Here is a 24,224-nt window from a genome sequence, read left to right on the forward strand (position 1 = left end):
GTTTGGGGCTGGCTGAGGCTCGGCCCAAGGCAAGCGGAAAAAATTCCCCTTACCCCAGGGAGAGCTGCAGTGGACCCAATGGGATTACTTGGATCCACACCACCTAAAGAGGTGGAGCAGATTCAAGCAGAATGGAGCAGCCTAGAGCTGTTTCATGCCACACAGAAATGGGGCCAGTTATGCCGGATCCTGGCTCTGCCTCCCTCTACCTGCCTACCTGCTCTGTGCCTGCCTGCCGCTCATCCTCCCCGCCCTGAAATGCCTCTTCCCTGCCCTCCCCAGACTCCCCCCAGACTCCCATGCTGGGCAAACTTGGCTGGCGTAGACTCACCTGCTGCTGCCACTGTGGAGGTTGGATCTGACATCTGCGGGCCTACACACCTCCATGCGCTGGTGTGGCTTACTCCACGGGAGGCATAAACGTGCTTTATGGCACATTTTCAACCCTCCCAGGCACAGTTTGGACTGCACCCTTAGAGATGGTTTAGTTTGAACCCTTAGGACTGGTATAATCCCTCACACTGGCCACTGCCTCTGCCACTTCTCCTCCTCCTACTCCCTAGATTCAAAAATGATGAGGGGAGCAGAACCAAAAAGGAATTGTGCAACAGAATGTCCAAGACATTGGCCCATTCTCTGCTCCTCCAAAGTTCCTCTTCTGCAAAGAGCACAGCATGTGTCAGGGAGGAAAGAGAGACACTGGGTGGTGGTGATGGAAATGGGATGTGCAAGAGAAAAAAAAACCAAGTGGCAGAGTCAGTGAGGATGGGGAGGACACTTTCCTGCAGTCTGTTGATGGGCGTGTGTGTGATTTATAGGACAAATAATTGGCCACAACTCTTCAGCAATTCCATTATTAACTTACCTGGGTTATGCCCAAGTCAGCCAGGAGTCAACGTGCCATGGAACACGCCTTCTGGCTGCCTCAAAAACAACTTAGGTCAGACATAAATGGCTAGAGATCACGGAATGGTACGCTTGCAAAATACAGTATGTCTATGGCTTGTCCACAGGGCAGAATCAGTGACCAAGGACTTCTGGGACATGAGAAAGCTTCACCTAGGACTGGTATAGGGAAAGATGGTACTCCAGAAGAACACGGGAACTCAACCTCAATAAGCCATTAGTAACGGCAAGGCCTGGGCCAAACCTATCCCTATGGCTAGGCTTGGAGAAGCTGCAGTCACAATTACTGCTCAGACCCAAACAGAGCATTTTCAAATTACCTTGTCGTACCGCAGAGGAACCACAAATCGTTTGCAGAATGGGACAGAGACAAATTTGGCATTGCTCTCAAAGTCGTCTTTAAGGTTCTTCAAATAGAACATTTGGTAGAGACTATGGTCTGCGTAGCAAATGACGTCGAAGACCATGTGGTTGTCCTCTTCGTAAGCATTCACGTGGTGAAACAGGACCAGGGCATCAGTATACAGCTTGACAGGCACATCCTTTTTGGTTTGTTTGTCAATGAGATGAATCCATGTCTGGAAAACAGCAAACAGCCTGGTGGATAACAGCACAATCCCAGGCACGCCTCCTCAGAAGTCAGTTCCACTGTGTTAAATGGTCCATACTCCCATGAAAGGGTGTATAAGATTTTAGCCTATGAGCATTGCTTCAAAATTATTGATTAGCCAGAAGCCTCAAGAGTCATCTCCTCCCATATGAATCACCCTTTCCCCACCATCAGAGATGTGGCACACCTGCCTTTTACATTGTGCCGCCAAAACAGTGAAACACCATCCCAATGAAACTTGTCTGACAAGTTGATGGGGGGAATGAGTTCCCCCTACAAAACAAGGCAAAACATGAAATTTCAAGACAGCTTCACCTATGATCAATTTCCAGTACAGGTAGCCCTTTTGCGTATAGGGAAAGGTCTGCCAACAGGACATGGCATGATAGTGAGGTATGTTTAGCAAGAAAGCTGTGAACCCAGTAGGATGGCATTGGGACCAAAATACACGGTAATGTGAAGCCTGCCATTAAGAGATGGGCTTAAACCAGGAAGCATGTCATCAGATAACCATGTTGACCTGTGCTGCAGGTTCTGGCCCAGGAAGGGGGTTAGGATAATTGCTGCCAATCCCACCCCCGCCCAGGACCCAATTTGTCCATCTCCTGCCCTGTTTCACCCCATTCCCATCCATGTTCCACTGTCCTGCCACCCCCTCCATCCTACCTCCTCCAGTGAGTGGGAGAACTGCTGATGGAGGGGGCAGGAACGCACAGGCCTTCCCTGTAGCACTCCCAGCACCATGCTGAGTGATGCACTGACAGACTGCCTTTTGCAACTTGTGCCCAGCTGCTTTCCAGCAGTCCGTACTATTGCAAAGGAGGAACTGGCAACAAGCAACTGTCTGCAGTAAGTACAAGAAAGGGCTGAGAGTGACTGGTGAAAAATGTGAGCCTTGGCACCTGCAAGGGTGTGACATTCAAAGGGAAATGGCTATGCTCCTAACAAATGAGATGCCAGGGTGGAGACAGAGACCCAGATCATAGTGAATAGACAGCTTCTGAGAATTCATGATTGCGTGACTCATCAGAAAGAAAAAAAGAAATAAAACAACAGTACCTTTTCGTCCTTATAGAAGATGAGGCAAGAAGCCCAGTCCACCTTTCGGATGTAAGCAGTCGCCGTCTTGAGGATATCCAGTTTAAAGGGCTGCTCAATAAAGAGGACGTAATTTTCCGAAACACCAAAGCTGTGATAATAGCTTGGATGCAGGAGGGAGTGGGAGGGGATGGAGCACATGACCTCCAGGTGCTCCAAGCCCTTCGTTTTCTTCTTCTCACCTGCTGAATTAGGCAAATACATAGTTTGGATGGCAATTTTCTGAATAGTCTGAGCTAGTCTTTAAAGTTGAATTACACAGAGATGGCAAAATTCACTGACGTTTAAGTTGTCATGCAGAGGTTAATGGAACTGCATTCAGGGCTGGCCCATCCATGAGGCCCACTGAGAGCCGCTTGAGGCAGTAGATTTGTGGAGGTGAGCACCTGCCTCTCAATATTCACCAGCCTCCACCAATCCTCATCTCACTTCCTGGATTCAAAAAAGGAGTACACAGTGGAGGTGCAGAGGAGAAGCGCTCCATGCTCTCTCTTTCACTCTGTTCTCCTGAAAAGAGGAGGGGTGGCAGCAGGAGCACACCCAAGTATCGACAACAGAATCCAGTGCACCGCCTCCGTCACAGGCCATGGTTATCTTTCTGTCAATGGTCAGCTAACTTGGATCTTTACTTGGTTCTTCGCATGGGCAGGCTACTTTAAGGGATGCATCTAACTTCCCAAGGAAATATAAGAGACTGAAGATCAATGGTGGTCCTAGTTCCAGAGGGACTGAGCAGTTTTCTGGGTGACAATATGAACCTCCCAATCCTGAGGCTGCCTTATATTTATTCAAGCTATCGGTCTCTCTAGCACAGTGCTATCTGCTGGTGATGGCTCCCCCAGGCAGTGGCATAGCTAGAGGGGTGCAAAGCACTAAGTTTTGCGGGGAGCCTCACCGCAGCGTGCAAGTGGCGCCTCCCCCTCAGAGCCACTCCGGGCGGAGGAGAGGCAAATGTCTCCATCTTGCTCTCACTGCCCCAATGGCTCTGAAGGGGAGGGGGCAGGGCTACTTGCATGCTGCGGTGAGGCTCCCTGCAAAACTTAGTGCTTTGCACCCCTCTAGCTATGCCACTGTCCCCAGGGCTCAGGCGAGGGTCACTACCAGGCTTACTACAAGTGACCCTTTCAACTGCCTTGGACCTTTGGCATGCAAAGCCTCCACTCTACCAGCGAGTCATGGCTCCTTCCGTCATTAAAAATCAACCTCAGTGTCATGGACTTTGTCATAACTGTGGTCAGGGAGAAGGTCTTCAGGTTGCCCTGAGAGTCAGGATGATGGGGTGATTTTGGTGTTGGACTTGAACTTGGAAGATCCAGGTTCAAATCCCTGCTCAGCCATGAAGCTTCCTGAGTGAACTTGGGTCAGTCTCTATCATCCATACAAGCCATGGGGGCCACCAATCTGGCTTGAGATCATGGTGTGAGTAGGAATCAATGCTTTTCCCCTGCATTATTTCTATGTAAAAATCAATCCCCAGACAGTGAGTGGTTTCCAAAGCTGCCATTTGCTGCAATTAGTTGCTGTTATGGGGTGATTTTCAACATGAAAGCAGTGAAGGAGAAAGTTTGTTTGGAAAAAAAAAATAGCCATGTGTTGCAATTCTGAGTTGGACCCTGCAAAGTATTTGGTACTTAAAAGGACCATGCCCATGCACTCCCTGGTTTACCCCCATCTTTAATGTCATATATAAGTTTGGCCTTTAATGACTTGGCAGCTGGATGTGTGAATGGACTCTGTCAAAACGACTGGGTGCATGAAATGAAATAGGAGTTCTGTCTGTAGTGCTGTACCTGTGACATCCCATTCACACACACAAGATATCCCTTGATGCTGCAGCCCTCGAGTTCTGAACATGCATGTGTGAAGAGGTCATCAGGCTAAGGCAATCTCATGAACCTCTGTGTCATTTCTCCATACACTGAAAGATGGACAGTCCCTTGGTGTCGACAGCATTTCAGCACCAGCCACGGCACCAACAGGTGCCATTATGTTTTAATTTGGATTGAGAAAGTTCACAGATTCTGGCAGAACTGGCCTCTTACCTGGTGCTGAAGGAGGGATTTGAAAGATGACGTATTTTGTCCTCCCTTTATCAACGATGGAGGTGCCCATGTTGAGAATATTCCCCGCACTGTCATAATGAGGATGGGATGTTGCCAAATTGATGGCTACATATTTAGTGTAGTCAACCTACCGCATGAGATAACAAAAGATAAAAACAAAATGAGGATGATAGGAAATGCTAGTTGATGGTCCATAAGCAGGAAATGTCATTAAACAGATGATAGCCAGAAATAAGCCATTTCTTCTCATGCAGGAACTCATTAGCTGCAAAAAGTAGAAGAAGAAATGTGCACATCTTGATCATATTTCCAAAATATGGGAGAGCTCAATTATCACACAGGCCCAACAGCAGTGCTGTTTCTGTGGAGGCATCGCTTGGCAGCTCAATAGCTAACAAGTGTTCTGCAAAGTGACACCTAGGCAGAAGCAGTGCTGCTGAAAGGGTGGCCCGCAAGATAATTGGGATCTCCCAGTGTCTTGGCAGCCAGCGGCATAGCTAGGAGGACATGCAAAGCACTAAGTTTTGCAGGGAGTCTCACTGCAGCATGCAAGCAGCCCCTCCCTCTCCCCTATGGAGCCAATCCAGGCAGGGGGAGCAAAATTGAGACTTTTGTCTCCCTGCCTCCCTACATTCACCTCCATTTTGCTCCCAGAATGGCCCCAAAGGGGAGGGGCTGTTTGCATGTTGCAGTGAGGCTTCCTGCAAAACTTAGTGCTTTGCACCCCCTCTAGCTATGCCACTGGGTGCCAACATGCTGGGAGAGCCAAATTATCATATCATCTGGATAAAGGCCTTATAATTGACACCCCTGATTTAACATCCTTTCCCAGCACAGCATCACAGCACACTGGTTTGTGCCTGCTGCATGTCACAAAATGTATTTCTCATACAAAACACCTTATCAGGACTGGTTCACTTTTCTCCTCTCCTCCCCACTCTTTCAGTGCCTGTTTGCTCCAGGAACACTGTTAAAGTATTTGAGCCTTAAAAAAAAAAAATCAAGGACAAGTATTTACGGAAGTGATGGCTCAGCAAAATCATTTCATGTCCTGTGAATTAGCTGGTGCATTTTAGGCCAATTAAAACTTTAGTGAAATACCACCAAAAAAGGTGCTTGATGCATAACCACAATAAAAAAGAGTTTAAACATAGATCAAACTGGAAAAACCAAATCTTAATACCTAAATCAGCTGGAAGAAGATGAAAGAATATCATTTCCCAAGTGAAAACCATTAGAGCAGATAAGAGTATGAATGCTGGAGGGGAAGGCAGAGAGCATCTATCTCACCAGGAACTTCTGCACAAGCCCCATCGAGGCCTGCAATTATTCTGCTCTTTGTGGTTCAGAAATAGGCTCTTGTGGAAAAGGCATTCTTGCCAATTCCCTCCCCACACATCAGCCATGACCCACGCTTACCTTCTCCAGTGTCTCCAGAGTCCGAGGATCGAATTTCCAACTGAAGTTGACCTCGCCTGTGGCATAGAAATCCTTGCCATTTTTCATGATATTGATTAGACAGTTGTCTGTGAATTCAGGAATTATGTGGGATAGATAGCTGAATGCCCTGTGTTTGTGGGGGGGGGGAGAGAGAGAGAAGCGCATTACAAAGATATCCTTTCACTCCAGCAAGGGAAGGAAAGCATTTGCATTGTTCCAAGAATGCTCCAACTGCACTTGGAACCAAAGGCACTTTGCATATGGGTAAAGTTGAAATCCTGAATGTGATGCTCAGTTGCTGCTTATTTCTAGTGTAGTCTCCCTCTGCTGGCTGATTCTGCAGCAGCATCTTGCATAACCCAGTGGGCCACATTTGCCCCTTGCTTGGAGATCTTAAGCCTCGGAGAACTAACTGCTGCACTTCCACACCCACAAACAACATGCTTGGAAATCCACAAGGTGTCTCAAAAATGCAAACACATTTTTATGAGCTCTAATTCATACTTCCTTGTAGAAAAACGGCAGCACTTGAACATCGCCTGAATGCAGCGTGTGAGCAGCCTCTCCCCCTTCCCTTTGGAGCCATTCCAGGCAATGGGAGCAAAAACAGAGGCAAATGCCAGAGAAGACCCGCAGAAGAGGTGAATACCACTGTTTTGCTCCCACCATCTGGAACGGCTCCAAAGGGGAGAGGTCGCTTGCACAGTGCGTTCAGGCACCTGCAAAATGTAGTGCCTTGCACCCCCTCTAGCTACACCACTGTATGCAGTATATGTGTGAATTATCGCATAATAAATTTGACTCTATAAAGTGTGTGTACTTTGTCTTGAGATCCCCGATATATCCACAGTGCCTGAAGTAGTGAGAAAAAAAAAATCATTGGTTCTCATGCCTTTTTCAAATTCATTTGTATAATTCCCTGATCCTCTGTGTAAGGCAGGGACGTGCAGTGCAGGTGAGGCAGAACCACCCCATTGTAGTCCATGGAAAAACACCACAGCTGCCCTGCCTGCTTATACCTGAGGAGGCTTTCCTTGCACCTGAGAAAGCTGGTGTAAGGAGAGCCTCCTCGGGTGTAAGGAGGCAGGGCAGCTGTGGTGTTTTTCCATGGACTACAATGGGGTGGTTCTGCCTCACCTGCACTGCACATCCCTGGTGTAAGGGTTGGCCCAGGACTTCTGGATTCCGAGGCAAAATGCTGCCCTCCCTTGCAGCACAAAATCCCTTCCGTATGCAGTGGTGCGACAGCTGCTTCTCTCTACATTAAAAAAGGAAGAGAGTAATAGAAAGGAAAAGGAAGTATGGAAGAGAGTGTTGTGGATTCCAGACATTCTCCTCTCCTTCATGCTTCCTGTTCTACTCCATTCACAGCTTCTCTTTCAAATCCAGGTAGGAACGATCCACCCATGAGGCTGGACGAAACAAAAGTTTGAAGTAGCGGGCTGAGGAAACAGTGACGTGACAGGAAGCATCATGTGCCTTGTGCTTGCCTGCTGCTTCCCCCAGCTCACTACCTGCCCAACTGCTTCAATGAGCTTGTGCCCCCCCCTTTCCCCACTTCTCTCCAAGGAGAGCAAGTGAGCAGAGGAGGGGGCTTCCCTCCTCCTCCTCCTCCAGTACCACTGCCAAAGATCATGACTGCAAATAAGAAGTTAGGGCTGCTGCAGTTAGGACCCAGACCATTGTGATGACCACATCCCACCAACACCTCTCCTCTGCTTCCCACCACTTCTTTGAAATGGAATGAGTGCTCCCAGGATCCTTCCTGCACTGGCAGGGAGAAATGGTGGGTGGTGGAGGCTGTGGTGACTGGGGAGCAGGACATGTGCGCCAGTAATAAAGGGGGTGTAATCCAGTTGCTGTTTGGGCTTGAACCAGGCCTAGAATTGGGAGTGGTGAAAGTGGGTGGAGGTAGGTAGATAGCCCAGCCCTGATGCCTATGCACAGATTACACTGTTTCTGTGGAGTAACAGGGATGACTTTGTCTCTTATTATCACAGTGATAACAACAGGTATCCAATAAGAGAAGCTCAAAAGCTGTGTCTCAGCATTATTATAGGGAGGGAAGTCTTGCTGCAATTTCCCTGATGCTGGATAGCAGCTCTTTCACCTGATCTCACCCAAAGGAATAGGGTGCCAAAACTGGAGTGCTTGCAAAATAATGTATGGTCAAATTAAGGCTGTAATCCTATCCACACTTTCCTGTGAGTAAGCCTCATTGACTATAACAATACTTACTTCTGAGTAGGCATGCATAGGATTGGGCTGTAATTCCACTGCTAAAGAAACCTTGTGCACTGTTTTAAATACATGCGTGTGCAGAGGGATATGTACATTCTCTTAAAAAAAATTTATCCATTTAAAAAAAAAAAAATACTTGCACACAGCACTCAACCCAAACTGAACACGCACCAACTTTAGTGATGCTTGTCATACATCTGTGGCTTGGTTTTACCTGTTACAGAGTTTTATGCGCTATGAAAACTTGCCACACTGATTTGGCCATTGCTTGTGCTCCACTTCAAGCTGGTTCTCTTTCTCCCCCCACCACATGCAAGCATACATGTATATAATTTGGGGCTGCAAGTCTATAGGTATTCACCTGTGAGCAAGTCTTATTAAACTTAATGGGACTTCTGATTAGCAAAGTATAGGACTGTACTGTTGAGTACTCAGCCATTAAAAATTCACAGTTAAATGTGTGCCTGAATTCTGTTCCATGGGTGGTGACAAGGAGAGAGATAAGGAAGTTTTGCCCATTGTGTTTGATTTGCAATGGGTCTTTCCTACACAAAAGGCTTCACTTGCTGATGAACACATGGGAACACAACCTATTTAGGGGATGAAATATAAATGTTGCATCTGCCGGGTTGGTTGTTTGCCCTGAATTCTGACATGCTCATAAGTTGTTTTCCTCTCTCTGTGGCCCTAATAGCAAAGGATTTGTGTTGGGGAAATGGCACAAGGAGGGGAGTTAACACTTTGCCCCTTCAATGCTGTGCTCTTGATCTAGTTCTCCTCCTCCAGCTGTCTTTAGCAAAAGAAATGATATGAGGACTTCTGATTGCAGAAGGGGGTAGAAATCATTGTTTAATTGGAACGAACAGCAAAGAGTTCTGTAGCACCTGGATGGCAAGCCCATTTGTTTCAGCCTAAGAGTTTGTGGATGTAGCTGTTGAAATGGACAGTAGTTCACAAAAGCCAAATGCTGAAATAAAGAGCTGAGCTTTAATGGTACTACAAGGCCCTTGGTTATTTCTGGTCTGACTCAGCTGCTTGCCCCTCAGAAGTTGCTTACTTGGCAAATATGTTTTTGCATGGATCAGGATAAGCCATCGTTCCAAATTCCGACACCTCAATCCTGTTTGCTTCAATGTTGCGATTGTACGTGTCGCTGCGGAGATACTTGCTTCGATAGAAAACTTTACCTAGTGATGAAAGAAAACCAAAGCTTCATGTCTTTCCTGCACTGTACTCATAGGCAGAATAAATTATGTGGTGACATTCTTAGGCTGCAATCAGACACACACTTTCCTGGGAGTACATCCCACTGAACTTAATGGGGGCAACTTCTGAGCAGACATACATAGGCTTGGGCTGTAAGTGTAAGAGACACACTCCCTTCAGCTTCAGTAGACGTGGTATTAAGAACCGTGCTGAGATGTGAAGCGCCTGGAGGCTGGATCGGGACCCCTGGCCTTCAGTCGCTATTTCTAGTCTCTGGGCTGGTCCAGTAGTGAGGCTGACTGAGGCAGTTGCTTCAGGCAGAGGCTTTTTTGGGGGGGGGGGTGCCTGTGCATCTGCCACCATCATTGCTCCCCCTGCTTCCTGGATTCAAAAAAGAAGAGGTGAAAGAGGAGAAGAGAGAGTGAGGGGGAGAGGGGAGGAGAGTGATAGGCTAAATGTCCATTGCTCCCCTCTCCTCCACACTTTCTGTTCCATTCCTTTTCAAATCCAGGGAGAAAAGTGGATGGTGATTGTCATGCCAATGGATGGTATCCACTGGCACTCCACACCTCCTTTCCTCCTACTGGGCTCTCCCTTTTAAGAGAGGTTTCTGAAACTTTTTCTGTAACTTTTTCTGTAACTTTTTCTGTAATGTAAGAAAAAGCAACTTTTTCTGTATCATATCAACTGTGGGTTTGCAACAACCATGGTCTTGATGACCCACAATTGGATTGTTCCCTGATCTAAGGTGAATTGCATCAGTGGCACACATATGTTTCAGGGATGGGGGCAGCCCCCCCTCCCGTCACAACACTGAGGCTGCCATCTTGGACACACAACTCTGGGAGTAAGTCCCATCTGATTCAGTGAGACTTCCTTCTGGGTTTATGCAGAGACGTGCACAGTAACAGCACAAGCCTATGCAGTTCTACTGTAAAACCCCATCGTGTTCAATGGGGCTTACTCCCAGGACAGTGTACATAGCGTACATAGGATCGAAGCCTATGCTATGCTGAAAAGCAGGCACCCATGACGACTTTCCAGGTGCTGCAGTCTATGGCAAAGTGGAGACAATTTGGCCAGTGGAAGAAAAGATCCCCCAAACAATTTGCCCTGAGCCAAGCTCAGGTCAACTCCTATTGGCGGCTGGCCCATCTCTTGTTGGGGCTCTCCTTCATATACTGCAGTGGAACCTGTTTCACGAGTTTCCATGTCATCCTGGCCTACTTTTGAACTTGGCTTCAAGCTGAAATCCTGCAAAATGGCACACTGTCTCTGTGAAAAGTGAGCCTCTTGCCGCCTGGTCGACAAAGTCTGGGACTTGCACAGACTCATCTCTGGACTTGTCTACACAGAAAAGCTCCAATGGGACAGCCTAGCAACAGCGAGGCCAGCTTGACATTTTTGAGAGAGAAAAACAAAACCAAAACACCAGCCAAGCCTGGGTGGCAGAAGTGATAAATTCAACTACAGAGGAACAGATTGTTTACATAAAGACAACAGGCTTTGCAAACAGTTGAACAGAATTTGGAGTTCATTCTTTGAAGACACAGGCTACACACTTGGCTGCCAACAGACTTGCACAGCAACTGGGGTTCTCCCCTGCTCTTTGTAGCCCCCCTTTTTCCTTGTGGCTTGGTACGTGTGCAGTACTGGCCCATGACAGTTTGTCCTGGAGCACCAAATGCCGTTTGGTTCTAGACCATACAAAAAAAACCAGTGGCAGGGGGGAATGGGTTGGAGTACCACCCTCCCAAGCTTGGAGCCCAGAGTTTTTGCCCCCATTGCCCCCTTGGGTATGCCACTGCCAAATGGCACTTCTCCCTCCTCCTCCTTATTAAAATCACAGCCTCAGTTCCTTCCTTCCTTCTTCCAAAACCAACCTTCTTCCTTTTTATGTTAGGAAGGGAAGGAGGAAAACAACATGATACTGTTCCTTCTTCCTTCCTCTGTAGGCTACCCATAGGATGCCATCCCTGGGAACTGCCCCCCCCCCCCCAGTCTGCCTGGAATGACCCACTTCACCTAGTTTTGTGGCATGGCTGGCTTGCTCTGTATGTTTGTTCCTCCATTATTTAAAACATTTGCATCAGTGTTGCGACTACACTGTTGTGTAAAGAAGAAATAGTTGAAGATGAATGACCTAGACCAGGGGTGTCAAACATAAGGTCCATGGGACAGATCCAGCCCAAGTGATAATTAGGCTATCCCAGCACCACCCTTTCAGCAGAGCCGTTTCTTCTGAGGCTCTGGGAAGGAAAGATAGAAGGAGATTTCAAAAGGCAAGGAACACGATGGAGTTCAGACCAAGGTGCAAACCAAGAGAGGAGAGGCCAATGTGGGCTGCCCTTTCAGCAGCACCACTTCAGCCAAGGAGTCACTTTACAGACTACCTCTCAGCTGCTGAACTGTGAAGTGACATCATGGCGGAAGAGGGCTGCTGAAAGGGTGGCCCGCCTCATAATTGGGCTCTCCCTTATCTTGAAAATATGATCAAAATTTGCATGTTTTCTATTCTGTCATTTTCAGCTAATGAATTCCTAGGTGAAAAAAGAATGTTTCTTTCTGGCCATCATCTGCTTAAAACCAACACTTCCTATATACTGGCCGCACTTCCAGCCCTTAGTAGGTGCCATGAATTTGGCCCATTGAATGAAATGAGTTTGACACCCCTGACCATATAGATGCCAGAAACAGACTTTGGGCCCAATCCTATCCAACTTTCCAGCACCGGTGCAGTCGCAGTTCAGGCCTGAGGTAAAGGAACAAATGTTCCCATACCTTGAGGCCTCTGTGACTGCCTCCCCACCATAGGATGCAGTGCACACCCCAACTGGCACAGCTGCACCAGCACTGGAAAATTGGATAGGATTGGGCCTTTGTTTGCTGTAATTGGAAGAGGTTAGGCCAAGAGTGGCACTCAGTTCTGAAAGGCTGAGAAAGAAGAAAGGGAAGTGAAGCAAGGCAGAGAGCAGAAGTGCCACAGCGGGGGAAGCAAGCAGGTGGGTGGGAGAATGAGGGGCCCACTGAAGCCTGGGGATTGGACAAGGCAAAACCTCCAAAAGCAAGAGCTCCAGTGGTATTTCTCCCATCCAGGACCTCTAGACCTGCCTTCCAGCTGTGCAGACCCAAATCTCAGATCAAAATGGCAGTACCAGTACTGCCACAACCCACCCAAGGTCAGCTAGTGATGCACTTCTGGGTCCCAACCCATCTCTTGAAACCTTTGTTCGAATCCATGGTACCTTTTAAAAACCTATCTACCTTGGTGGCCATCTGCACATGTCATGACAGCCGATTCCATTGGATTGTTCTGGTCCTGCATTAAGCCATTTCTGCTCAACGTTGCATATACACAACAGGGATCAAATGTATATACCTGTGAACTGGGCAGAAATGGGTTAAGTTTTCCTGGCACCACAGTGAGCCTCCAGAGAGAGGCTTCAATTTCTCTGTTTGAAGCAGGAGTACAAGCTCACTGCCAGCACCAACATGCTTTTTTACGGCCTGGAGATTATTGGTTGCTTGCACAAGTTTGCGGCTGAAACAGAGCTAAGGACTCAGAAACCAAGATTAGACAGAGACACCAATGACTTCACTAGCATTCAAGTATGGACTGGGCTTGGCTCATCAAGGGAAAGCCCCAGCACTTGTTCAAGTCCAAATCTTGAAATTTATGAACGTAGCTTCCCCTTGACCACTAATCAACCTGCTCCAAGTAAGTCTTCTAAGCCAGTGGTTCCCAAAATTTATAGCACTGTGATCCACTTCTTAAAATGACACTCTATAGCAGTGATGGTGAACCTTTTAGAGACCGAGTGCCCAAACTACAACCCAAAACCCACTTATTTATCGCAAAGTGCCAACACAGCAATTTAACCTGAATATTGAGGTTTTAGTTTAGAAAAAACAACTCATACATTAACATCTTTTACATACTATTACTTGTAACCCATAATGAACTTTTCCTCTAGAAACTTGTCCAATCCCTTCTTAAAGGCATCTAGGCAAGTTGTCATCACTGCTTCCTGTGGCAAAGAGTTCCACAGACTAATTACATGCTGGGTAAGGAAATATTGGCAGGGAAGGGGTGGCTGCAATGGGACTTCCTTCTGAGTAGACCTGCATGGGCTTGGGCTCTGAGGCTGCAATCCCAGCCACACTTTCCTGGGAGCAAGCCCCACTGACTCTAATGGGACTTACTTCTGAGTAGACACGCAGGATTTGTCTCTGGCTGCGCGGCTCCCCCCCAGCTGCGCCTGTGCTGCGGAGGAAAAGCCTCTCCAGGCGCTGAGCGGGCAGTTGGAAAGGCGGGCTACAAAGGTTCAAATGGCTGAGGAGGAGAGCACCTCAGGATTGGCTGGTCTTCAGCCAGTGAAGGGCCCTGAGCCATTCTAACAGAAAAAGCCAGGAGTCTGCTGGATGCTGATTGGCTGAGCCTGCTGGAGAGTTGGGGAAGGGAAAAACAGGGAGGGAAGCAAACTCGGGGCAGGTGGGGGCAACGGAGTGAAGGGAGAGGAGGCAGCAGCTGCAGCGCTCCTCTCCAGGCTGCCTGGCTCAGCGCGCGTGCCCACAGAAATGGCTCGGAGTGCCCTCTCTGGCACGCGTGCCATAGGTTCGCCAACACTGCTCTATAGGGACCCACCTAGGTTTGCCAGACTTTAGGAAAAGGAGATCTAGAAAGAAATTTACTTATAAGTAATATTTAATTTATTTGCAAAAGAACTCAACCCATTTCTCATAAATAAAGCAGCCCTAATGCATAGCCTCAAGGCTTGATGGTCTCAGTTATGTGACCCAAACTCCACCTGCCCCCATTACCTATCTTTGACAGACTTGGGGGGGAAAAAAGACACACATACCAGAAAAAAGAAGACGCTCATTTATCTCCCTATATTTACACAAGCTTGCAAACTGCAGGAGCTCAGTTCTTTACAGGGCAGTTAGCAGCTATCGATTTTTGAATAGCCTCAGGGCTTGAAGCAATTAGTTAGCTGACCTTTCCATCACTCATTTCACTGGAGGCTCTGCGGGACCCACTACAAATTGGGTCATGACCCACCAAGTGCATCCCAAACTACAGTTGAGAAATGCTGTTCTAAGCAGCATTTGTGAGCCTAAGCACTGCTCCATTAAGTGCCAAAATCAAGAACTGCTATCACTAAACTGGAACTAATTTTCGTAGTTCTGCTGGTCCTCCTAGTCCTGCATTGTGGCCTATCCTGCCCCCTGGGGGGGGGGGAAGGACTAAGTGGTAAAGCCAGGCTCAACACATCCATAAGTCCAACTGAGGTGGTTGCCACAGGCAACAGCAAGTCCATCTGCCTGCTTGTGCCCATTGCTCCTCTTCCCTGGACTGGAAAATATGTGGAGGGGGGGGATGGAGAAGAAGAGAAAGGGTGGATAGGAGAGTAGTGGGCTAGAATGTTGGGACACTCTAGTCTTCTCTCCTCATATTCCATCCTCCTTTTCTTTTTCCAATGCTGAAAGAAGGAGAGGCCAATGGATCACCAGGTAGGGAATAGGAGATATTTGGCACACTGCCTCAGGTAACATGAGGTCTTGGGCACAGCACCTGCTTTGTACATTCAATTCTTAGCATCTCCAGCTAAGGCTGGCAAAGGTGCCCCTCCCAAACCCCAGAGGGGTCCTGCCAGTTTTCTTTTGAGCTCAAGGGCCGCAGTGAGGTGTGGCGACCTTATCAGTGTTCAAAATTCATTCTCCTCGGTATAATTGCCACCATAATTTTGATTCCAGCCCTGTAAACAAATATTTTGCATTCCATTTTTTTTTTTTAAGACAAAACATTTAGCGTCCACCCCTGGAGCAAGGAGTCTGCACCCAGAGCAGCCAAAGTTGGAGGCAAGGACAGTGGTGTAGTTAGAGGAGGTGTAAAGCACTATCAGAACATAAGAACATCCCCACTTGATCAGGCCATAGGCCCCTCTAGTCCATCTTCCTGTATCTCACAGCGGCCCACCAAATGCCCCAGGGAGCACACCAGATAAGAAGAGACCTGCAAGGCCTCCTGGGAATTGTAGTTAAGAACATAAGAACAGCCCCACTGGATCAGGCCATAGGCCCATCTAGTCCATCTTCCTGTATCTCACAGCAGCCCACCAAATGCCCCAGGGAGCACACCTGATAACAAGAGACCTCATCCTGGTGCCCTCCCTTGCATCTGGCATTCTGACATAACCCACCTCCAAAATCAGGAGATTGCGCACACACATCATGGCTTGTACCCCGTTTTGTACTATGTTTTGCAGGAAGACTCACTGTGGTGTGCAAGCAACCCCTCCCCTTGGAGCCATTCTGGGCTGTGGGAGCAAAATCAAGGCATACACCACAGTGAGGCTTCCTGAAAAACTTAGTGCTTTGACCCCCTCTAACCATGCCACTGGGTAAGGGAAAGGGGTGGAATAGCACCTTCTCTCTCAGGAGGCAGGCATTTGCATGCGTCAATGTACATGCAAGATTTTTATTGGGGTGAGAAAGGTAGCAATTTGGGGCTGGCTTCAGTGGTGCACAATGGTCCAATTCAATAGAAAAACAACTTCCTATGTTGGCAAAACACACAAGTAGGGCATGAGAGAGATGGGCATCCCCTGTTGTTTGTCTCCACCTTGTGGAGACAAGAAGTATATTGACTCTGAACATGACAGTTCCTTTCAGCTCATCTATGCTGTGCTGAGCTGCGCTTCACTACAATGGTTGGCAACCTTCAGTCTCGAAAGACTATGGTATAAGCCTACAGCACCCGGTATTCCCAGGCGGTCTCCCATCCAAGTACTAACCAGGCCCGACCCTGCTTAGCTTCCAAGATCAGACGAGATTGGGCATGTGCAGAGATTCACACTATCTTCTAATGACCCTTTCAATTGGAGTTCTGCAGGGCCTGGATCACAAACGCAACATGTATCGCTCCATTTGTGATGAGCCACAAAGGCTTCCTCTCTGCTTGCAAGGATGCTGCACAACGATTCACAAACATACCATTTTTGATGGTAAAGCTGTGCAACAGTGCCATGCCGTCAAACCAGTGGTTGTATTTGCTTTCCCCAATCGTGTGCATGCCTGGACCATTGCGCAGAAGAATCCCTTCCATCCAGCTTGGGATCTGGCCTGCAAAAGCAACAAACGTGCATTAAGAGATGCATTTGGACTCGGTTGGCTCCACAAGTAAGTACATAAAAGCCCTGCTGGATCAGGTCAGACATGCTATTCCAGGATCCTGTTTTCTACATTGCTCCCCCCCCCCATTTTCTCTGGGAAGCCAGGAAGTTTGTCTCCCCTTGGTACTCCTATACAACACTGCTGAACCTGGAGGTAATAGCTTACATAAGTAGCCAGTTGGGGTACACATGCAAACCACACACACAGCACCATTGTGAAGATGACATTACCCCAATGCCACAGGTAGTTTTTCCATGACATTCCTGGAGACAGCACTAGGCCTATTTCCACCTCATTACAATCCTTGGCGTGCCAAGACGGTTCATGTTGCAGGTGTGTGAGATGTTAGAGAGACCTGGGATGGTATCTGGACTCTGTCTTGGGCATCCAAAGACTAGCCTTGAGCAGAGCAAATAAAGTGCCTTATAAGCACTCTTAACATTAGGTCTGTACAACTGATAAATTGTACTTGGGTACATCTGTGTACTCGGGTGCAATCATTAGGTTGTGTACAATTATTCACATCTTCCATTCGACACCACTACAACCTGAGTACTGTGAACGTGGATTGTTGAGTGAGCCAGGAACAGTCATTCACAGAGAAATGTATGCCCTGGGACAGATCCCATACCTGGGTACAGCATAACATGTGGACACATACATGGTGATAGAGAAAAAGCTGTAAAAAGTGGTGTCAAGAACTATGGGAAGGAAGAGGTGCCGTCAGTGATCCTTATAAAGTACAGAGTCTCTTTTGTGAGTTAATCAAAGTAAGTACTGGGGAAGAACTATGGTTTCCTATTGGAGCTGGTAGCATAGCCAGAGAGGTTGCCAAGCACTAAGTTTTGCAGGTGCCTGAATGCCCTGTACAAGGGACCCCTCACCCTGCCCTTGGAGCCAGGTGTTCACCTCCATTTAGCTCTTGCCATCAGGAATAACTCTGAAGGGGAGGGGTCCCTTGCACAGGGCCCCTGCAAAGCTTAGCGCTTTGCACCCCCTCTAGCTCTGCTACCAATTGCCTCACAAGTGTGAGTCCAGACCTGTGAATGGAGAGACCAAACGGCCGCGGCCTGCAAGAGATGCAGTGGGTGACTCTTCTGACGTGGAACCACTTGCAGGAGGTAAGAACAAAGGTAGTTTGCATCAGCAAAGGTCAGTGATAACAGTCTGATGGGGATAATACATGCAGGTTTGTGTGCAGATATGTAACCGTATCAGCCAATGGAGCATGACGCTTTTGTGCGTTTGTGCAAGTGAACTGCAGTGAAGTCAATGAGCTGGTCTTCTCCATGCCCAGGGAGCCTCTGCTGATTCTGCTGTGACCGACTAGGGCTGCAATCCTAGATGTGCTTTTGTTGGATTCAGCCTCATTTCACACATTGGGACTTACTTGTGCATAGACAGGAGCAGGACTATCCTGTAATGCAGCCGACAGACAGACAGACAGACAGACAGACAGACAGACAGACAGAGGGAGGTGATTCTTTCTGCCCCATTGTTCTGAGCAGAAGAGGAGCTGGGAAGCAGAGGCTGCTTTGTCACCCAGAGTTCTGCAGCCCCCCCCCCGCCTTTCTCCCACTGAACTGCAACCCCCTTTCTCACTGCTGTGGGTTTTAGATTTTTTTTTTTTAAAGAAAGGAAGGCATTTGGAAACTCTCTCTGTGGGCTTCTTGTTTGAGCCAGGGTAAACAGAAACAGATCAGGGAGATGACAAGGAGGGACAGGGTTGTATTCATGGGGGACTTCAATTATCCTCATATTGACTGGGTCAATTTGTGTTCTGGTCACGATAAGGAAACCGGATTTCTTGACGTGCTAAATGACTGTGGCTTAGAGCAGCTAGTCACGGAGCCCACCAGAGGACAGGTGACTCTGGATTTAATTTTGTGCGGTACGCAGGACCTGGTTAGAGATGTAAACGTTACTGAGCCATTGGGGAACAGTGATCATGCTGCGATCCGTTTTGACGTGCACGTTGGGGGAAGAATACCAGGCAAATCTCTAACAAAAACCCTTGACTTCCGACAGGCGAACTTCCCTCAAATGAGGAGGCTGGTTAGAAGGAGGTTGAAAGGGAGGGTAAAAAGAGTCCAATCTCTCCAGAGTGCATGGAGGCTGCTTAAAACAACAGTAATAGAGGCCCAGCAGAGGTGTATACCGCAAAGAAAGAAGGGTTCCACTAAATCCAGGAGGTTGCCCGCATGGCTAACAAGCCAAGTTAGAGAGGCTGTGAAGGGCAAGGAAGCTTCCTTCCGTAAACGGAAGTTGTGCCCTAATGAGGAGAATAAAAGGGAACATAAACTGTGGCAAAAGAAATGTAAGAAGGTGATATGGGAGGCCAAGAGAGACTATGAGGAACGCATGGCCAGCAACATTAAGGGGAATAATAAAAGCTTCTTCAAATATTAGAAGCAGGAAACCTGCCAGAGAAGCGGTTGGCCCTCTGGATGGTGAGGGAGGGAAAGGGGAGATAAAAGGAGACTTAGAGATGGCAGAGAAATTAAATGAGTTCTTTGCATCTGTCTTCACGGCAGAAGACCTCGGGCAGATACCGCTGCCCGAACGGCCCCTCCTGACCGAGGAGTTAAGTCAGATAGAGGTTAAAAGAGAAGATGTTTCAGACCTCATTGATAAATTAAAGATCAATAAGTCACCGAGCCCTGATGGCATCCACCCAAGAGTTATTAAGGAATTGAAGAATGAAGTTGCAGATCTCTTGACTAAGGTATGCAACTTGTCCCTCAAAACGGCCACGGTGCCAGAAGATTGGAGGATAGCAAATGTCACACCTATTTTTAAAAAGGGAAAGAGGGGGGACCCGGGAAACTATAGGCCAGTCAGCCTAACATCCATACCGGGTAAGATGGTGGAATGCCTCATCAAAGATAGGCTCTCAAAACACATAGACGAACAGGCCTTGCTGAGGGAGAGTCAGCATGGCTTCTGTAAGGGTAAGTCTTGCCTCACAAACCTTAGAGAATTCTTATGCACAAACGGGCATGTGGATGCGAGAGAACCCGTGGACATTATATATCTGGACTTTCAGAAGGCGTTTGACATGGTCCCTCACCAAAGGCTACTGAAAAAACTCCACAGTCAGGGAATTAGAGGACAGGTTCTCTCATGGATTAAGAACTGGTTGGAGGCCAGGAAGCAGAGAGTGGGTGTCAATGGGCAATTTTCACAATGGAGAGAGGTGAAAAGCGATGTGCCCCAAGGATCTGTCCTGGGACCGGTGCTTTTCAACCTCTTCATAAATGACCTGGAGACAGGGTTGAGCAGTGAAGTGGCTAAGTTTGCAGACGACACCAAACTTTTCCGAGTGGTGAAGACCAGAAGTGATTGTGAGGAGCTCCAGAAGGATCTCTCCAGACTGGCAGAATGGGCAGCAAAATGGCAGATGCGCTTCAATGTAAGTAAGTGTAAAGTCATGCACATTGGGGCAAAAAATCAAAACTTTAGATATAGGCTGATGGGTTCTGAGCTGTCTGTGACAGATCAGGAGAGAGATCTTGGGGTGGTGGTGGTCAGGTCGATGAAAGTGTTGACCCAAAGTGCGGTGGCAGTGAAGAAGGCCAATTCTATGCTTGGGATCATTAGGAAGGGTATTGAGAACAAAACGGCTAGTATTATAATGCCGTTGTACAAATCGATGGTAAGGCCACACCTGGAGTATTGTGTCCAGTTCTGGTCGCCACATCTCAAAAAGGATGTAGTGGAAATGGAAAAGGTGCAAAAGAGAGCGACTAAGATGATTACGGGGCTGGGGCACCTTCCTTATGAGGAAAGGCTACGGCGTTTGGGCCTCTTCAGCCTAGAAAAGAGACATCTGAGGGGGGACATGATTGAGACATACAAAATTATGCAGGGGATGGACAGAGTGGATAGGGAGATGCTCTTTACACTCTCACATAATACCAGAACCAGGGGACATCCACTAAAATTGAGTGTTGGGCGGGTTAGGACAGACAAAAGAAAATATTTCTTTACTCAGTGTGTGGTCGGTCTGTGGAACTCCTTGCCACAGGATGTGGTGCTGGCGTCTAGCCTAGATGCCTTTAAACGGGGATTGGACAAATTTCTGGAGGAAAAATCCGTTATGGGGTACAAGCCATGATGTGTATGCGCAACCTCCTGATTTTAGAAATGGGTTATGTCAGAATACCAGATGCGAGGGAGGCCACCAGGATGAGGTCTCTTGTTATCTGGGGTGCTCCCTGAGGCATTTGGTGGGCCGCTGTGAGATACAGGAAGCTGGACTAGATGGGCCTATGGCCTGATCCAGTGGGGCTGTTCTTATGTTCTTAGGGTCCATTTCAGTGAACTCATATCATGGACTGTAGGAAGTGTTCAGAAGGGATGGGGCAAAGGACTCTGTTTTCTTTGATATTAGTTTATTTATTTAGCATATGGCATATAATACATGGACTTATATATCAGTTAGACTAGATCAGGGGTGCCCAAACCCCGGTCCTGGGGCCACATGTGGTCCTCGAGGTCTCTCAATGCAGCCCTCAGGGAGCCCCCAGTCTCCAATGAGCCTCTGGCCCTCCGGAGATTTGTTGGAGCCTGCACTGGCCTGATGCAGCTGCTCTCAGCATGAGGGCGTCTGTTTGACCTCTCGCATGAGCTGCGGGATGAGGGCTCCCTCCACTTCTTGCTGTTTCACATCTGTGATGCAGTAGCGGCAGCAAAGGAAAGGCCAGCCTTGCTTTGTGTAAGGCCTTTTATAGGCCTTAAGCTATTGCAAGACCTTCATTCATTCATGTAAGTTCATCTTTAATATATTCACTTATGTAAACCTATGTAAATTTATTCAAATTTTAAGTGTAAATTAATTCTTTCTTTTGCCAGCCCCCAACACAGTGTCAGAGAGATGATGTGGCCCTGCTGCCAAAAACTTTGGACACCCCTGGACTAGATTAAATGTCAGTGTCCAGTTCATGCAGCCATTCAAGGACAGAGTAACCTTCATAGAAAAAGTCAGACCATGGGCCAGTATATACCCTCAGTTTGCAGCCAGACACAGTGTGGTACATGGTTTGGTGGGAGAACCCACAATCACACTGAGGAGTAGATACTAGCCCCCATTTAAACATTGAGTCCTGACAAACACCATGTAGGGTACAGATCCTGTTCAAAGTTTTCCAGTGCTGGTGAAGTAATTCAAAACCTGGCACCATAAGTGTAGGATTGTCTATATACCTACCTGTTTCTGGGCATTCAACTGCCCATTTAGCTTTCCATTGGGCATTGATGTTAAAATTGTTGTGCAGATGTTGTGCAAGTGCCAGAGAAGGCTTCCTGGATTTGAGCCTACCGATTGATAGATGAGGAAGATCATCATGTATTGTTAAAAGTGGGTTGTTGGTGATTTTTCTATATTCTTTCACTAAAGCCTCCTGCCTCTATAGGGCTGGTGGGGCTACGCGGCTCAAGACGGGGAGCCAACAGATAGCAGTGGGTCTTATACAGCTGCTTACGATCCTCATGGTTTCATTTAATCTGGCATCAGTCTTGCTAGTATGACTGCTGTTAAGCCATACTGGAGCACAGTATTCTGCTGTGGAGTAGATCAATCCTAATGCTGATGTTCTGAGAGTGGTGGCTGAAGTTCCCCATCTTGTTCCTGTTAATTTCTGGAGTATGTGGTTCCGGGTATTGATTTTTGCAGCCATGTTCTTGGTGTGAGGTGTGGCTTATAAGAGAGAGTCTGGTCCAAAGTTACTCCGAGATATTTTGGATGGGGATTGTAAGGGAGTAGGTTGTTATTTAGATAGACGGTCCGGGCTGCATTAGCTAATTGATTATTAAGGTGGAAACATGTAGCCAGTATTGATATTGATATTAGTCTGTTGCAGCCATGACCACCAAGAGCCTGCCTGCTTCTTAAGGGTGGGCCCATTTCTTTCCGCAGAAGCTTCATGGGATGCATAAAGAGAAAAATCCTCAGGGGGATGTGGGGAGGAGAGAGAGAGATGGGCAGAGAACAAAACCACTGGGAAGAGTTTTTTTTTTAAGAAGTGAAACGAGGCTGATCTTGGGACAAGTTGTGAAAGCATTAAAACCGCTTCTGCCTGGCTACTCCGAAGTAAAGCCTATTGAATTCAATGGGACTTACACCCAGGTAAGTGGGCTGTAGCCTTACTGCGGCCCACGTGTGCACGCAGCGGCACGACGCCTTGCAGGCACCTGAACGCGAGCCCGGTGCGTCGCCCCCTCCAGCTACGCCACCGCGCCCGGACCGTGGTCCCCATCAGCCTTCCCACGGCGCCCGACCGCCTGCCTCCCTCCCTCCAGCCCGGCCCCCTCCCCACTCACCCTGGACTTCGGCCTCGAGGGGCTCGGGGTGCTCCTGCTTGTTGCCCACGAAGACTGTCTCCATCTTCCCCCGGAGGTGCTACGCGCAAGTGGCCGCGTCCCGTCCCATCCCGTCCCGGCTGGAGAACTTCTCGGGCTATTTGTACGTCCGCGGCAGCGCAGGGTCAAAGATTCCTCGCGGCTGCCGGAGTTGGGCGCCCGCCAGCGAGCGGCCCTCCCCCTCCTCCCCCCACAGCCAGCACTGCCCCCCCTTTCGGCAGCTGCCTGCCAAGGATGGAGAAGCAGAGCCCGGGCGGTTTCCCCCTTTGCTGCAGCTGCGGGGCTGGAAGCACCTTTGCTGCTTCAGTACACCTGCAAAGGACTCCTGGGAGCCTCCGTGCTCAGAGCGCGTCTCTCGTGGGACACGAGGAAGCGAACAGACTATTCCTGGCAGAGTAATGGGCTTGGCAGTACAAAATGTGCCCACCATCAGCCGGTTCCCACCAAACTCAGATCCTGTCCAACTTCCCAGCATGGGTACAGCCACGATGCAGCCCCCGAGGTAAGGGGACAAATGATCCCATACCTTAAGAACATAAGAACAGCCCCACTGGATCAGGCCACAGGCCCATCTAGTCCAGCTTCCTGTATCTCACAGCGGCCCACCAGATGCCCCAGGGAGCACACCAGTTAACAAGAGACCTCATCCTGGTGCCCTCCTTCGCATCTGCCATTCTGACATAACCCATTTCTAAAATCAGGAGGTGGCGCATACACATCATGGCTTGTACCCCATAATGGATTTTTCCTCCAGAAACTTGTCCAATCCCCTTTTAAAGGCGTCCAGGCCAGTCACCATCACCACATCCTGTGGCAAGGAGTTCCACAGACCGACCACACGCTGAGTAAAGAAATATTTTCTTTTGTCTGTTCTAACTCTCCCAACACTCAATTTTAGTGGATGTCCCCTGGTTCTGGTGTTATGTGAGAGTGTAAAGAGCATCTCCCTATCCACTCTGTCCATCCCCTGCATAATTTTGTATGTCTCAATCATGTCCCCCCTCAGGCGTCTCTTTTCTAGGCTGAAGAGACCCAAACGCCGTAGCCTTTCCTCATAAGGAAGGTGCCCCAGCCCCGTAATCAACTTAGTCACTCTCTTTTGCACCTTTTCCATTTCCACTATG

At 48.2% G+C, this 24,224-nt stretch overlaps 1 protein-coding gene across 1 annotated transcript in view; it reads right to left on the minus strand.

Moving 5' to 3' along the window:
* Window positions 1–23,125, minus strand: part of BCO1 (beta-carotene oxygenase 1) — a 34,920-nt gene extending 11,795 nt beyond the window's left edge. Inside the window, exons 1-7 of the mRNA XM_066637967.1 lie at window positions 23,062–23,125; window positions 16,561–16,689; window positions 9,416–9,545; window positions 6,097–6,244; window positions 4,657–4,804; window positions 2,576–2,796; window positions 1,227–1,484 (exon numbers count right to left, since the gene is read on the minus strand). Of these exons, the coding sequence (XP_066494064.1) occupies window positions 1,227–1,484; window positions 2,576–2,796; window positions 4,657–4,804; window positions 6,097–6,244; window positions 9,416–9,545; window positions 16,561–16,689; window positions 23,062–23,125 (1,098 nt within the window). The remainder of the gene's footprint in view (window positions 1–1,226; window positions 1,485–2,575; window positions 2,797–4,656; window positions 4,805–6,096; window positions 6,245–9,415; window positions 9,546–16,560; window positions 16,690–23,061) is intronic.
* Window positions 23,126–24,224: the final 1,099 nt, after the last annotated feature.

Source organism: Tiliqua scincoides, chromosome 9 (assembly GCF_035046505.1).
Source record: "Tiliqua scincoides isolate rTilSci1 chromosome 9, rTilSci1.hap2, whole genome shotgun sequence".
In the NCBI taxonomy this organism is placed as follows: domain Eukaryota; kingdom Metazoa; phylum Chordata; class Lepidosauria; order Squamata; family Scincidae; genus Tiliqua; species Tiliqua scincoides.